The following is a 17,217-nucleotide window of genomic DNA, read 5'->3' on the forward strand; positions in this document are numbered from 1 at the left end:
CTATACTTGCCACTTGATGTGCTTCATGGAGCCGGTGGGTCTCTTCTTAATTTGGCATCTAAAGGCTATTTACAGCAATGGTGTCTTCTAAGGCAAGACACAGCAGAGCTTCCCAGGACCGAGCTACACCGAGAACTGCCCTCAGACCTCCTCCTGCCCCGGATGCTGCTTCCCCGGGCAGCATCCAGCCCTGCTGTAAGGAAGCTCGCACCATCTCTGCTCCATTCAGAGGGTAAATAGAAATGTTCAATATCCAGCGCTGTTTGCTGGCAGCTTTCACAGGCATCTCTCTTCCTTTTTTTCTAAATTAGATCTTTCTATTATAACTTCAAGGCCTCATGAGTCTCCTTGGCATTTATTAAATAACAACTAAACTCTTCAATTTACCATGTTACCACATGATCCAGTTGTACTCCATCTAATACGCCGCCTGTGATCAGGCTGAAGGAGCTGAACGGGGCAGGAGGACGTAGGAGTCGGGCCACCACCGTGACCTGCTGCTCCAAGAGACCTGCTGCCGCCCGGGATGTGCTCGGTGCTCACTGCGGCTCGTAGCACCAGCAAACTCATGCAAGAGGGAAACAAGTGCTCAAGTCACACCTGAGCCCTGTTTTGAAGCAGAGGTAAGAAGCCTGCTTGATTTATTTTAAAGCCAAACTTTTTCCAGAACAGTTTTGAGCCTCCTGAAGCTCGGTGGAGCCACATGATATATGGACCTCAAACACTGACTGAGCTCAAGGTTCAGACTGGACTCCAGCCACCTCCTTTCCCCACTGCTTCTTCCACCAAAAACTCAGTGGTGACAGCGGGATTTCACTTTTGTGGGTTGGTTTTGCCCCAAAACCCAAAGACGTGCTCAGGGAATGCAAAACTGCCACCAGCAGAGGAAGAGGTTTGCAGAACGTGAGGCTATCGACTTCCCTCGTGTCCCAGACACGGCTGTGCCCTCGGCTGGTGTCGGGTATGACTCACGTTCCCAACAAAACAGCAGCGCGGCAGAAATGCCCGGTGTTTTAACACGGCTCCATGTGAGAACTGTAATTGGCCACAAAGCCACAGGTTACCTGACAACAGGAAGATCTGCGAGGTGAGTCCTTTTATTCTTACTATTTTGTTTTTAATCTTGTCCTCTTTCTTGCTGGAAAAGAAAAAAAAGCTATCACCTGATCTCCGGTTTCAGCCTCTGATAACCCACGGCAGCTTTTGCCTCTAATGTACCCAGAGCCACCTATAATGAGCGCCTGTTCCTACCCCCTGCAATAAGCTGCAAATGGGATGAGCAGAGCCTGAGGTCGGGGAAGATGTTTCATTTTGAAAACATGAATGTTTCCCTGCCATTCCGGCCATCCTAACAAGGGGTCCAATTAGTGCTCGTGACTTTGTCATCCGTCCAGCGGGGACACGGGGATGGGGACCACTGCTCTCATTTCCACAAAGGTTATGGATCAGGAAGACAAATCATCCCTAATGGGACCTCAGGGAGAGGCTCTGCTCTTCTTTCAAGTCAAAGGCTGCGCATGGAGGCAACTTGCTCTGCAGAGCCATAAAATGCCACCTCCGCTGGTGACAGCAGAGCTCTCCAGCAGCAGCCAGCCTCCCCCTGCCAAGCAACTGCATGTGCACAAGAACATTTATCAGGCTCTGGCCGTAGCTTTGACTTTCATTTTATTTTTAAAGTGCATTCACATGTAAATTGACTTGGCCCGAGAGGATACACGAATACAAGAGCCCTTTCTTTCCTCTGGAGTGGCATTAGGAGGAATATGGTGAAAGGAGCAAAGTTTCCTCACCTCTGGGCTGCAATTCTGCAGCTAAGGAAAAGCAAGTTCATTGTTTCCTTCTGCACACAGATGCTGGCTGTGCTGTTTTCAGCAGTCTTGTTCAACTGAGCCATTTTAGAATATAAAAGCATATTACATATCCCAGGGACAAAAACAAAGGCAAATGTCTTATCTGCTCTGTTTTATCTATTGTAAGAGCAGGAGATAAATTAATATGAGTCTGTAACTGTGTCTGACGGTTTGAAACGTGGTCCTGTCCCACACCCCCAGGGTCAGATGTGGTTTGGTAGGTAGCGGACTCCTGGGAAAAGAAAAAATTAGAATGTGAGGTTGGAGTCCAGGAAAGGGCACAGTTCCTCAGGGCATGAAAATACACATGCTCTCCAAAACAAGTATCTCTGGGGTGAAAGATGGAAATCCGTTCCACAGCACTCAGCATGTGTCAGCCCCACGTCTTGCAATGCGTTGCCACGACTGAGCACAAAAACGTCCGAAGAGCCTTGCAGCTCAGAGCCGCAGCATTCCACACCCTGCACCAACACCACAGACGAAGCAGGTTCAGTCTAGCCGTGTTGCCAGCTCCAGCAGCACCTTCTCTTTCTGCAAGGACAGAATGGATTCACCTCAGAGCCTGGCTAAATTCTCACTGGTGTTCAACACTGCATGGGGAAACTGCCCTCTAACTCTTGAGTTAAACTTCTTCCGAGCTGTGCTGCAGTGCTGCGACGTGCTGTCTGTCAAAGCGGCAGCAGAAACAGCAACATCAGTCAAGCAAAGTGTCTGAAGCTTTGAATGAAAAGTGACACAGAAAATGATTAATTGTACACGACACACCTATTAAGGATAACGGGCCTGATTCTGATATCCACCACATTCTTGTGCACTGGCAATAATTCTCCTTATGGCAGAGGAGCCCAGTGGGCTGTGAGCATGGGGCCTGGTCTGCACTTCCACAAGCTGTCACCCCATTTTTCAGCCTGGGCCCCTTCGTATCTGCTGTTCCCCACTGCTGTTCACTTGACATTTCCTAGCCTGAGCATCTTCCCTGTGATGCTGGCAACACCCAGCCAAAAGATGCTGGTTTCCTCTGTAGCATCGCAGGTGTTCAAGCACCACGGGGAAAAAAATTGCACTGGCAAAGCAAGACTAGGCAGCACTTTGGGTTAAGGCACCGGGTTTTCATTTGCCAGAACCTAAGAATGGAAATGCTTGTGAAGATTTACAAACCAAGAGTTATGACTCACTCTGTGTTTTTTAGTGAATGAGCAGGTTGAAATGGGTGTCCCGAAAGGAAGGATTCTGCAGCTTGGCTCCGCTCAGGAAGCACAGGGCCCGTAGGACACGGCTGGCAGCACGTCCTCGGGGAAAGCCTGCTTGCCAGCGAAACAGAAGAAACAGAGCACTAAAACTTTGCTGTTTCTTTACGTGAAAGCAACAACACCCTGGTAACTCCAGGAGCCAAAGCACCAACCGCTTCAGCTTCTGAAAAAACGGTCCTCAGCTCTCTTAACCCCAGTTCTAGTTTTGCAGCCCCGAACTTAGGGTTTGGGACAGTCACTGGGGCGTTTTGCGAATGTTTTGAGTTTTCCCCACCTTTGGCAGCCCCTATCACACCCCAAAGGGAGCGTGACGAATTATTCTACTCCTGTGCGTTGTATTCGACTCCTGTCTCAAAAGTAAACGGTGCAAACGCCCGGTACGTGTATTTCCAAAGTCCCTGCCGGGACAGAGCTGGTCAGCATTTGCAGGATCGGGGTTTGGGGCCCAAATCTTGCCCTGGGTCTGCAAAAGGCCCCAGCTCCACAGGGCCGGCGGGGTGCTCGCCTTCCTCCCCGGCGGACCTTCCGCTATCGGTCGTTCAACGGGCTCCAGCCTCGCTCCGCTCCGCTCCGCGCCGGCCGCGCCTCCCTTTGTGCCCCCGCGGCGGGGCCGCCCGGCCCGGCCCGGCCCCTCCACGCCCCGCCGCTCCCGCGGGCAGAGCCGGCGGCCGCGGACGGCCGGGCGGTCGCCCCCGCCTCCCCGGCGGAGCCCTGCGGCGCATGCCTCCCGCTCCCCGGGGGCAGGGAAGGAAGCGCCGCCCGCCCCTGCACCAGCGCGGCGGGCAGCGGCGGAGCGGAGCCCGGCGGAGCGGCGCGGAGCGGCGAGCCCGGGCCGGGCGCTGCCGCCACCACCACCCACTCTCGGCCTCCCCCCGCGGCGGCGGCGGCGGCAGGTGAGCGCCGGGGGGCGGGCGGGGCGGCGCGGCGGGGCCCCGCCGAGGCCGAGGCTGAGGCCGAGGCCGAGGCCGAGGCCCAGGTCCGGGCCCAGCGCGGCCGGCCGAGGGCGGCGGAAGGCGGGAAGGGGGAGCCATGGCGGCGCGGGCAGGGCCCGGCGGACCGCGGGCAGCGGGCGGGGCGCCCCGCGGCGGTGGCCCCGCGTACGCCGCCTCCGGGTGTCCCCCCCGGGTGAGTGTCCCCTCACAGCCCCTCTGTGGGTGCCCCCCGGGTGGGTGTCCCCTCACAGCCCCTCTGTGGGTGACCCCGGGGTGGGTGTCCCCTCAGCTCCTCTGTGGGTGCCCCCCGGGTGGGTGTCCCCTCAGCTCCTCTGTGGGTGCCCCCCGGGTGGGTGTCCCCTCACAGCCCCTCTGTGGGTGCCCTCCAGGTGGGTATCCCCTCATGTCCCCTCACAGCCCCTCTGTGGGTGCCCCCCGGGTGGGTGTCCCTTCGTATCCCCTCACACCCTCTGTATGTGCCCCCTGGGTGGGTTGTCCCCTCACGCAGCCACTATGGGTGTCCCCTCACACCCTCTGTGGGTGTCCCCTGGTTTGCACCCCCTCACATCCCCCCTCACACAGCCTCCTGGTGGCCCTGAGTGTCCCCTCGCGCCCTCCGTGGGTGCCCCCTCACAGCCCGCACCCCTGGGTGGGTGCCCTGGCCTGAAGCAGTGCTGGGGCGGGAAGGTTCATCCCCGTCCCATGTAATTCTTGCAGCATGACTGCAATCCCAGCGCAGGGTGAGGAAGGCACCTGCCCCTTTCCTGGAAACTGTGGAAATAGGTTAATAGGAAATAAGTTGAGGGTTGTTTTTTTTTTAATGAAGCTGGGAGTGTAAGTGTGTTAATTGCATTTCTTCAAGATAATTAGGTATTCTAATTTCCGTCTTTTTGATCCTCAGCTGCTTATTACAAGGAAAAATGTTTTTAATTTATGTTTGCCCTAGTGAATGTGTTGGAGGCTACTTTAGAAATTGTGCATTCGTTCTCATGTTTCTGAAAGTTCGGGTTCTGACCCGTGTCATGGCAGGCTGCTTGTGAGATGCTTCCCCAGTTAGTTCATGGCCGAATACACGAACGGTCGGGAGCACTGTGCCTTACTGGCACGCGTAGAGCAGGAGTCAGTCTAAACTACCTTCATTTGACTAAAAGGTGGAAGTTAAAACAGCATGTGTTGGGTTGCTCCAGGTTCCATCCCAGGAGGGATGTTCTTGATCACGACGCTTAAAGCTTTAATTCTTCAGGAACGATGTTTTGAAAGTAATTGCCACCAAAGAAAATCCGAAATGGATGTCCAGAGCTTGGGTTAAAATGTATTCTGCTAAGATGTTCTGCGGCAGAGAACAAGTAAAAGAGGTGGCAAAAGCATTATTAGTGGTGTGTTCAGAGCTAACTGCTCCGCAGATGTCACGTAAGGCATGTTCAGGGTGACTCTGCCTTGGTCAATAAGATTTCAAGAGTATTTTAGTCTATGAACAAGATGGCAATGAAACTGCTCCCTGAGCACAGGTCCCAGAATAATTTTGACAAAAGCATTTATCATGTTAAATATAACGTTCTTTGTTGGAGCACTATGCTCTTTTTAAAAGTGATAAAGAATTGTCTTCCCTGGTTGTCTGTTATCTTAGTGGCAAATAAATATAGGTTTTAAAGAGTTTAGAATCGTTAATTCTTCAAAATATTTATTGCCACTGATTAATTTGAAACCAGAACTAGAGAATAATTGACAAGGGCAAGGTCGGCGAGGATTCAGAGGCAGAAGCATGTGTCTGTAGGTCGGTACTCCAGTGCCACGCTGCAGTCGGGGCTCACTGGGTTTGTGTTGGGAGACGGCGAATTGGGCTTGAAGAACCATTCTGCTGCTGTAGTTTTTTGTTGGGGTTGCTGTATGCCTTGTGTCAGCCAGATACTGTTTTGATCCCACCAAATGATGCTGCAGGTGAAACCTTCAGCCCTCATGGGACCACATGGAAGCTGTGAACTCTTTGGGCTGTTATTTGGCATTTTCTGGATGGCTTTTTTTTTTTTTTTGTGAAACAGGGCTTCATTCTGTTGAGGTTTCTACTATAATACAAAGAATAGTTCATAATCTTCATCTTGCTTTTGCAAACTCCTAAAGATTTGTGTTTACCAAGAGCTTTTACCCTGCAGTGAGGCCAGAATGATTGAAGTCTGAGGGTTACTGCTGCATAGTATGTTTCAGGAAGAAATAAGCTCCCTTTCCTTCTCTTTGAGCTGCCCCAGGTCCCGCAGTTGTGTGTGCTTAATGCCAGGCCAGAACTACTAGAAGCTGTCTCGGGCTCGTGGGTGACTTCAGGCATCATGCTAACGCAGTTACTCTGCGCTTTGAATAAGAGTTGGTTTGTGTTCCACCATCTCGGATCACAGGCAAGCTTGCTTCACATCCGCCCATTATATACCATGTGGACATAGCTAACATTGTTTTCGTTGTAAAACTGAAAAGCTGAGCTATGCATGGCGGGAGTTCTTTAAAAAGGGCAATTATGCCAAAGGAAACCCAGGAAGCAGAATATTTTGCAGGGTTCTCCACTCCCACCAATTCCACTTTTTATGGAAGATTCCCTTAAAATTATTATTTCTCTCTTGCCACAAAGTTCATTGCAAAAATATTAAGCCAACGTTAGTGCAGAAGGGGATCGCACACGCCTGTGCACTGCAGTATCATCAGAGTGATTCTTTGTGAGTCTTGACAATACATGGTTATTTAGGAGCGTGCGCAAAAGAGAGTGCGACCTTCAATGAAAAGTGCAGGAAGAGTTTCGGAAGTGAAGATAATTACCTGAATTGGATTATTATTGTGCCAGAAAATACTGAAAACCACAAATGATGAGTGCTCTGTCTTATCCTTAATAGCAGTAGTGACTGATTTACCCGTTAAAGTGATGTTGAGGAGTAACTCTTGTGATTATCTGGCACAGTAGGTCTGAGTGTTAACAATTTACAATTTATGTTACCCGTATTATTACATGGCACTTCTGAGGGTAGATGCATAATAAAACTATTTTTCTCTCTCTTTATTGTAGGATGGAAGAGAGGCCAGTCTGAAAAATCGTTCCGTTGTGGACTTTGCTGTTGTCTGCTAGAATGTTCCTTATGAATGCTTCTCCTTTGGTAGCTCTTCAGACAAAATGGGAGTCCTTTGGACCAGCAAGGAATTGTAGATATCCCGTTTGCTTCTCTGAATCTGAAGGGGATGTCACTAGAACCTCTGTAAGTGCCAAAGTTCAGATGATCATAAACAACCTGCAAAGTCAAGAATCTCCCCTGGGTATGAACAATGAGTATGATTGTATTATGCAGAAGAAACAAAAGGGAGAAAAGGGCACTAGTAACGGAGTCACATCTAGCACCGCATTGCTACGGAAGCATCCTCAATATACCAAGTGTGGTTGCCCTGCTGATTCAGACGACACTGAAGTGGAAGAGAACGTGGGCTTTGGGACTCTCTTGCTAGATTCTGATAGTGATGATTCTGTTGACCGAGATATAGAGGAAGCCATTCAAGAGTACTTGAAAGCAAAAAGCAAAAGTGACCAGTCGTTGCAAAGGAATGCGGAGTGTTCTGAGAATATAAGCAGAGACAAAAGGTTTAAGAGAGAATTCTCCCAGAACAAAATGGCTAGTAACCTTCTCCCTGTGAAATTTAAAGCTGAGATGCTCTCTGAAGAGTACCTGTCTGACCACCTGGGAATTGGTAAAAGGCTACAGCCTGCGTCCCCTCAGAGCATCAGTAGCGATGACTCTTTTGAACAGAGCATACAAGCTGAAATAGTGCAGTTCTTGAATGAGAAGAAGCAGCAAGAAATTAGTAAGTGTGTAATCGGGGAGGATAAAAAAGATTCCCATGTGAGATCTGTCCTAAAATGCAACAAAGAAACAACTAACAAAACAAACTGTGGTGCTATAAAGCAAGGTTGTAATGCGCTCCTCTTGAGACAGCATCCCAAGCTACAGAAAACCAGCACGCAGTCCAAGTGTTTGCAGTCTAAAATCCAAGAAGAGCCTAGTGATTTCAGCCAAGTGAACCAAGCGTATCTAGAAATGGCCACTGCCAGCCAGCCCTGGTTAATGGAGCAAAATGAAGAAAGTGGAGCTAATTACTGGGAGACAAGGGGAGCGCTTGTCAACGAGAGCGTGCACACATCTGACTCAAGTAGTGATGATGGCATTGAAGAAGCCATTCAGCTTTATCAGCTGGAGAAAATCAGGAAAGAGGCAGGTCATGCAACAGACTGTGTCCCTTTGCAGAGGGAACAATTTGATACAAAGGGTATGGCAGACATTTCTGCAAGCCTGACGATTAGCTCAACAAAAAGTGCCTCACCAGAAATCCATAAAAGCCCTATAAGCAACAAGAGAAAAGAAATTAATTCAAAGTCAACAGAATTAGAAAGCACCAGCAATGAATTTAACAAGCTCTTTAAACCACTGAAAAAAGCCAGACATTTTGCACCTCCAGAAAACAAGATTGCTGCTTGTGAGCTTACATTGCAGGCCTCTTGTAGAGCAGACACATCTGCAGAACTCATGTGTGCGGAAGCTATCCTTGATATTTCCAAAACAATCATGCCATCCCAAATGGGAAGTGACAACAAATCACTCGCTGCAGACTCCTTCTTTTCTCCCCAGCTTCTCTCGTCCTCCCATTGTGAAAGTGACAGCAGCCTTGTGGACAGCGATGATAGTATAGAGCAAGAAATCAGGGCTTTTTTGGCTCTGAAAGCACAGTCAGAAAGCCTTGGAACAAAGCCTCCCAGCCTGTCGCACTCAATCCAGGTGCCTTTGCCTTCTGATCAAAACAGCCTCACCGGTACCCTTGAGCCTTCTCTTCCCAAAACACTGAAGCTATCACTGAGTCGTAAAAGGAGACTTAAAAGGGAAGGCAGAATAGTGAAACAAGGTGCATCAAAACCACCTGAACAGCTGGAGACAGGACTTTTCCAGCCAGGTAACTACTCAAAATTTCCTGTGCCCCAAGAGGGGTGTGCCCTGAGCAGCCCCGCAGAACTCTGTGATGCTCAAAGGCTCAGTAGCAAAGAGACTAGGCAGCAGCAGCAGCTGATGTCTTCCAAATTATCCGGATCTGTTGGCAGATGTGTGGCCTTGGATTCTGTAAACCCTTTTATGCAGGTTCAGAGTAGCGCAAGAAAGCTTATGAAAAATACCATCCAAACTCAAGAGAGGGATGGTTCGGATGATGAGAGCAGTTCTCTCGATAGTGATGAGGACCTTGATAGTGCTATCAAGGACCTTTTACGGTCTAAAAGAAAATTAAAGAAGAAGTCCAAGGACCAGAAATCTCAGTGCAAGAAGAGAGTCAGATTTAGTGAGACAGAAACTCAGCTGCTAGATGAATTTAGTAGCCTCCAACAAAATGAGTGGAAATGTAAAAATCCCATGCTACTGAAAAGCTGCCTCTCAAAACCTAGAAAGGCTGTGAAAGAGACTGCAATCAGAAATCCTCCAGACAACATAAATGTCAAACTTACCAATGAAAAAACGGAAACCATTAAGAACTTGGAGTTTAACTTACAGCTTAAAAAAGGATATAAACCTAAACCCGTTGCAAACCAGAATAACCTGCGGGTAGCTAAAAATAAAAAAAGTACTTTCGCAGCTGCGTCAGATGCTGATGACAGCAGTTCAGTGGACAGCGATGACAGCATCGAACAAGAAATTAGAAAGTTTTTGGCAGAAAAGGCGAAAGACTCTGCAAGCAATTCAGAGATGCAAAAAGATGATGCAACTCTGGACCTATTGAGAGTGACCGACCAAACTGCTAATAAAGGAAAAGCAAAGCAAGAGCCAGTTGAAAATGAGATTGACCTCATGCTGGGTCAGAGTAAAAAGGCTGAGGTATCTCAGCAGACTGATGAGTTGAAGAACTCTCAGAGAGCAGAAGGGAAAAGTGCAATGTTACATGGCAGTGGGAAATCTTCCTCTGCAGAGAACGTTAATCTTCATACTACTGGTCAGTCAAAAGCTAAGCAAGGAGCGGTGGGGGTTAAAGGTGTTGCTGGTGGTGAGTTACCTGGAAACACAACAGGTAAAAAGGATGTGGCTAATACAGAGCCCGTGCAGAAAATGCTTCCACCTAAAACCAGCAAAAATGAAGGTTGTAAAGTACGAAAAGTAATTAATGCAAAGTCTAGACCTAAAAGAAAGAATACCTTTCACCTAAAAATTTCAAGTAAATTTATTGCAGGTCTAAAATATGCTCGGGACAGGAAGAAATCCATGCTTTTGAACAAAAGGCAGAAAGCAGAGTGTTTGGTCGCCCAGAGCAGTGCGTTAGGAACGGAGGTAGCTTCCCAGGATACAGACGTACTTACCCAGGGAAGAGGAGCCCCCTTACCAAAAGGCGAACTTAGTGGGGAGTGTACGACAGCAATAAAAGAATCCAGTTCTTCTCAGAAGCTTGCTGTGGAAGTGTCAAGTCCCCATGTAGCAGAAACCTGTGAAAGACTGGAGGCCGCTCCTTTGTATATCAAAGAGGAAGCAGAGGGTTGCAGAAAGGCTAATGCTTCAGGAGACCAGTCAGATTCACACTCAAGTCTCCCCTTGCAGGAGCGGAGTGTGGCAGCAGTAGAAGTAGATAAGGTTTGCAGAGGGACATCCAAAGCTGAGAACACACAGATGTGGATTGAGGAAGGAGATATCTGCAAAGACAGCTGGGCCGATTCAAATTTAGATCCCCCGCGCCCTGAACACAGTATGGCAGTGGTAAAAGCAGATAAAGTTAGCAGAGACACATCTTCGCAGAGTATACATGCGTGCAGTAAGGGAGAGAATAACCAGCAGGACAAGAGGCCAGATCCAAGTTTAGGTTGCCCACTGCAGGAACTAAATGCGACAGCAGTAGCAGTGGATGAAACTAGTGGAGGAGCATGTACAAATAACAGTATGCAGATGTGCATTAGGAAAGAAAAAGTTACCTGCCAGGACAGTGACAGGCAGGAAGAAATTCAGGTATCCAGCTCCAGTTTGGAAGGAAAAATACTTGTCCTGCAGAATAGGGGAACTGCTTGTGAAGTGGACCAAGGGCAGGAAGTTTTAGACAAAACCTGTGCAAAATTTACTGATATACCTGCAGGGGACTGCCCAGATTCCCTCTTGAAAAGAAAGGTTTCAAATATGTAAGTACACTTTTTTTTACAGTAACAGTCTTTTTAGAAAATAACTACCATTGTAATTACCTTGATAAAACTTGAGACATGAAAGGAGAGACAGTGGGAGATGCTGATATCTGTATATCATATACACACTAATGTGAAAATGCTTCTATTTAACAGGGATATCATGGATAAACATACATAGTTTTTGTAGAATTTTGTAAATTATTTAAAGTGCTCTAAGGAAATATTTTTTATAATGATTTTTAGGGCTTGCATTACTACAGGATGCTGTAGTTACTGTAGGTAAGAAGATACTGGCTAATCACGCTTTAAATTATGAGGCCTCTAATCATATATCGAAAGGAAACCTGTTTGCACGCAGAATGTATTTGGCAATCTGTTAAGAGATCCTAGGAAAACACAGCATTTGATAGCAATGCTATGCTTTTGAAGCAGATTATCTGACATCTGTTCCTATTCGAGCTGCCTTAGGACAATCCCATGTAGTGGTTTTATGCTGGGGTCTCAGTTCTCCCACCCCAAGGACTGTTGGGCGAGTTCACTAAGCAGAACTCCAGCAAAGTCAGTGCAGCTGTAGGTGTGGAGATCCATCCTTGAAGATACAAGTGCAAATTCAGGTAAATAAAGTGGATCAGTCTGTCTGCACGTCCTGTGTAAAGCGATCTCAGCAGCTGCTGAAAGTACCTTTTGAATACGGAAACCTCCTGCTAGCAGATGATTCAAAGCACAATTGCAGTTCGAGAAAAGTGATGGAGCGTGTCTGTTCAGACAACATGATTTCTGTGGATTTCTCTAGATTTACGTACTGTTGGGCCTGCAAGGCTGAAACAATTCCTCGTTGCTCCCAAGTGTAATTTTAATGCCCTGCAGTTACCCAGCAATGGCTTTTGGTTTTCTAAAGGAACTTTTCTTGAATTGAGTGCCCTTACTTTCCTTTTTCAAAAGTGGTTTCTAAAATGTTATATTTCTGTGAACTTTTATTTTCATTTACAATTTTTGTGCAATAGAACAAAGCTAGATTTGCTGTAGGAATTCCCTAATGTAAACGCCAAGGATATTTTCAGCACTGTTCTTTCATACTGGTAGTGCTTTCTCTGCCTCCGTTTCCAGCAGCCAGAATAAAGCAATTTTTCACTACTATCTATTTGTACTAACTTTAAATGAGATGGAAGTAGCATGTTCATATCACCAAAAAAGTGTCCCCATGCTGGTTTCACTGAAAAATCAAGAAAGTGTGAATTTAAGCTGTTGGCTGGTTCTTTCCTTTTCATTTGTGTGTAGTGAACTCCTTTGAGTAGTTTGTTCTTACATCTTGTCCCTGTGAATTGATCTGATATTCTCTTTATCTAGTCTTGTACAGAACTTCTCTCAGCCAAACTACCACTCAGTATCACTTTGTTTCTCAATCACTTCAGCAGTCTTCCTGGCCTTAATGTCGCAAAATGGAGCAAAAGCAGTCAAGAACAGATCCAGTATCACACAGTATCCCCTGGTGTGATCGCATTTGCAGAATATTGGCAAACTACAGCGTAGCATAGAGTAGGACAAGTAACTGTGGCATGTAGAGAAATAAACAACATCCTTTGTGTGTTTATACTGTTGTGCAGTTACATTTTAAACATGTTTATAGTGGTCACTTGGCATTTCTTACTGTCCGGCCACCTTTTTATAGTCCTTGGGTTGGTTGGTTGAAGAGATCCGTATGCTAGATCATCTCATTTTTGTGGTAGGATACCTTGGAAAAGTGTTTTTTACTTAGCTCACGTGCCTGCAGTCCGTCTACACAGGCATATATTTTTGTCTGCCTTGATTCAGTTGCAGGATTTGGGCCTTTTGTTTGGAATAGGTAAATAGGCTGGTATTTTAAAATAGAAGTTTTCAGAGTACCTTGCTTTAAAAGGATTAAACTGTATACTTAATTTTAATAGAGATGATGGAAGCACTATGTACTGTTTGTATAAAATAAGCTGAATGTTTCTCCTCAAAGTTTTCAGTAAATCAACATTAAGACTTAAAAGGTGTCGTGTGCCCCTGTCGATGTGTCTGTGTTCTCAATACTACTCGTGAACTGATTGACTTTCAGTTAAGATGCAATTCCGATTACCTTCTGCTTTAAATAAAACCTAATTTCAAACAGCACTTTTTTAAATTGATAAACTTGATTTGTATATAGGAAATGGTGTACATTGATAAGTTTATAATGTTTAATAAATGGGCTTCTGACCATGGACCGTGAAACCAGAGTGCTCCTATGATTTGTGTTACCGTCTTTAGTGAGTAGTATTTTTGTGTTACCTTTTTTCTCTCCTGACTGTAGTCGGAAGATGTAATTAGCTTGTGCCAGTAACGTTTGTGAGTAAAGGATGTCACCCTTGAAGACAATCACAGCGTTTGTATTAGCCGAACCTGGGAACGGGATCTCAGTTCATCTGCTGCTCTTGCTTCTTGCCTCCTATTGTCTTCAGCCACCCGCTGTCTGAGACCGTAACCCCCTGTGTGACAATAGCGTGTGATTTCCTTGTGACTGTGAAACAGAATCCAGATCTTTAAAGATGTGTCTGTTTAAGGGAGTATTGTTCTTAATAACAAAAAATGAGGAAGGAGAATCTACAAAGTGCATAGGCAAAAAAAGTTGCAGGTATTCTGGGAGGTGAGAAGGGTTTTTGCAGTTTTAGCAAAACCCTAACAGCAGTTTTCTTTCCTGGCATTCATGGTCAAGAAGTGGAGTCTTTCCTTGTGCTTGTCCCTCTCCATTAGTAGCACAAGGGTTAGCAAAAGGGGTTCCTTGGTGTTGAGGCAGAGGTCAGTAGGTGACATCTGTCATTCAGTCAGAAAGCACGCGGTGTATGTCTAAATGGCATCCTCTGTAGCACAGCTTCTGCAGCATCCAGGATTAGCACATGATCCTTTCTGCCCCGCTATTGAAGACTGGTGGTAGTGAGTCTAGGAGCCCTTGATGGTGTGGACATGGGATGAACACACTTTCTTGCTCACAGGTGACATTGCAACACCCAGCACTGAGTTCTCCTAGAAGGCATGGAGACTCTGAGCTAGTCTTCAGGGTGGGAGGAAGGAAAGGAAGACTGCTGTTTTGATATTCAAGCCATCCTTTCACTCTTGGTGTTCCTGTACCAATATGCTATGAGTATTCCCTTCTACCTCCAAGTCCTCCCAGTCGTCTTTGGTCTTGGCAAGTAATTTTTCCAGACTTTGTCCCATGAGAATTGCTGACTTGCCAAGGAGGAGCAAGCACCCACAGGGGATGTGGGTCAGCCAACGTCTCTGGAATTGGTGCCGCAGCCACAAGAAGAGTGCCATGGCTCTGCTGGCAGTATCGTCATTCTGGGTACAGTTCTCATCACTCATTCAAAAAAGAGAAGTCTGGTGTCTTGGAGCAAGAAGAAATCACTCTTAGACATTACAGATTAAAGGTTGAACAGCTGAGGAGTAGAAAGATTATACTGAGTGAGAATAAATTCCTGAGCGTGTGGTACCAAGTTTGGGGCTGCAGTACAAATCTCGAGGTTGAATCTTGATAGATGCAGTACCAAAAGCATTTTTTTTTCTTCCTGTTGATACTGATCATAACAGGCAGACAACCATACAGCAGGCACAGACTATAACGCCCTGCCTGGCCCTTTTCAGCGCTCCAGTGATAGCTGACAAGGCTCTGGTGAGTGCCTGGAACAAGCTCCTTTTTCCATTATTTCAACCCTCCTGAGGCATTAATTTGATCCTTTAGCTATTGTGGTAGATACATGCATGGAACCGTGAACTCAGGTCTACTCAAGCGTGTGAAGAAGTTACTTTTTTTTTTTTTTTTAATCACTGCTGGTTTATATTTTTTAAAAATGCAGAATGATTTTTTTTTTCCAGTCGGAGCACAAAACTTGCTAATTTGGATGTTAAGTTACTAAACTACTCAGTATATTTTATTATATATCCTAGACTCACTACCACCAGTCCTTAATAGCGGGGCTACTGGTAAGTTACAGCATCCTCACTGCAATACAAGAGTTCCCAATAAATCCGTGCTCACTCAGGACTTTGAAAATAGGTATATTGTTTTATTTTTATCACAGTGACTATTTTTCTGTGCTTCAGGAAGGGCAATCTTCAAGGATCCTCAGGGGACCACAAGGACTACCTTAATTTTTTATAAACAGTTCTTTGCTGCTATTTTAGGAATACGTGTTTGGACGTGTAGCTGCTTTTTATACAAGGAAGGAACACACCATCTCTGCCGCCATTTCTTTTATTAATGTGTGTGCTTTTAATTTTTCAGACCTTTAAGAACTGCAGTTTGTCCTGGTTTGATAGTGCAGCCTTACATAATTTTATCTGCAAATGTGAAAATCTTGCTTTCAAAATACAGAGTAGAAAGAGGCTGTTTCGGGTAGATTCTCTACAGTAAAATGTGTCATCTTTAGGATGATGTTTTGAATTTGTACAGGTATTTCTTAAAAATGAAAAAAAAGTGTATGGGATCTCTAACACCTGAACAAACAGGTCAGTATTTCTTAAGCCCACTAAAACAGGGAAACGTAGGAAAGTAAATAAGGAAAATATGTCTTTGACCTAAGTAAAGTTAACAACCTGACATGAGGACACAGGACATTTCAGAGAAATAGAGTATGCAGAAGAGATGAGGAGGAACTGCAAACCTCTGTAGTCTTGAGCAAATCAATGTGTAGAGGCACGTCTCGGGGCCGGCTGCAGCTGAAGCTTGCGGGTCGCTCCCTTCTCCGTGGACCTCAGTGGAAGTGAATTGGATAACCTTACCCAACGTACCTGAGGATACAGTCTGTATGAGGGTGACATAAGGTACGCTGCATGCAAAACTGTTCAAACAAACTGGTTTTGGTTCAAGAATAAAACAAAAGGGGAGAAATTAAGGCAAGGAAGAAAAGAGGTGAGTGGTTTTAGCTGAAGTATGAAAACAAGTGGAAAATATGTGACAAAAGCCACTAAGTTTATATTTTTAAGAGGCAGTCTTATCCCTAAATTATTCCACCTACAGAAAAATCTGTGGATAAAAAATACATGTAAAATTGTCACAACTGTTTGTATTAATTCAGCGCTTTATGTTATTTTTCATTTCAGGAGAAGAAAGGGAAGTTATGAGAAGCTCACGGTATTGTCTAGAGTCTAATAGAAGAGCAGTGAATGATAGAGGGTTGCTTATTTATTTTCATATGTTAAATATTTTTAAAGTTAACTTTTCAGGCCCGTTTCCGCTTAGTATATTTACTTGTTCCAATGTATTGGTGTGTTTTCAGCAAAGGTGAATTTAGCCGGCTGTTCTTCTGTTTGAGATAACCAAATGCATGGGAGTGAGAACTGGAATTGTGGGGTAGGCGTGATTGAAATCTTGCTGGTGGGTCCAGGAACATGCAGCTACACTGGGGTTTGAATGTTTAATAAAACCACAAGTACAGGCCTGACACACTGTTCAGTTTTAAACTTCAGATTTTTGCTTATTTTTGCTATTAACTAAACAGAATACCTCTACCTTGCAACTATGTTTAAATACATCGTCGTCATGCTTCCTGTGCAGTTTGTAAGACTACATAAAAATGACACAAATGGGGAATATTTCTGACCTGTGAAGAATATCATTTGCAGTGGTACTTGGACATACTATTACACTAATTTTTTAATTTTTTTAGCAAACAGCTAGAATAGTATGCTCATTTGTAACATACACTATCAGTATGCTATACCTGTAAGCTAGGATGGTTTCTCATCCATAAACAGGCAGACTACTTTCTCTTCAAGACTAGTCTTTAAGCTAAATGTGCTAAGGTGTTCCTTTTAGTGCCGTTACTGTCTAAAGGATGCGGTTTCACTCGCTGTGTAACTACAGTTGTTACAATAAAACTTAAGAAAACATTTTCTTTTTGATTACTTGTCTTTATTTGAATAATTTCTTAAAACATTGTAGTTTTGAGAGGTAAGAAAGATGAACATGCTTTCTACAAGAAATCCAAAGGCTTAATGAATACCTCTGGAAAACACGCAGTTTGGTT

General features: G+C 45.5%; 1 protein-coding gene across 1 annotated transcript; it reads left to right on the plus strand.

Annotated features, from left to right (window-relative positions):
• The first annotated feature begins 3,749 nt into the window (after positions 1-3,749).
• Positions 3,750-16,026, plus strand: PPP1R26 (protein phosphatase 1 regulatory subunit 26). Its single transcript, XM_075519992.1, has 2 exons — positions 3,750-3,993; positions 7,076-16,026. Exon 2 carries the CDS (start codon positions 7,137-7,139, stop codon positions 11,190-11,192), a length of 4,056 nt encoding a protein of 1,351 aa, XP_075376107.1. The 5' UTR covers positions 3,750-3,993; positions 7,076-7,136; the 3' UTR covers positions 11,193-16,026.
• Positions 16,027-17,217: the final 1,191 nt, after the last annotated feature.

This window comes from Mycteria americana, chromosome 17 (genome assembly GCF_035582795.1).
Source record: "Mycteria americana isolate JAX WOST 10 ecotype Jacksonville Zoo and Gardens chromosome 17, USCA_MyAme_1.0, whole genome shotgun sequence".
Lineage (NCBI taxonomy): Eukaryota > Metazoa > Chordata > Aves > Ciconiiformes > Ciconiidae > Mycteria > Mycteria americana.

What these genes read in the sequence shown, in the direction of transcription:
- PPP1R26 (XM_075519992.1), top strand. Translation starts at nt 7,137, where the DNA reads ATGTTCCTTATGAATGCTTCTCCTTTGGTAGCTCTTCAGACAAAATGG.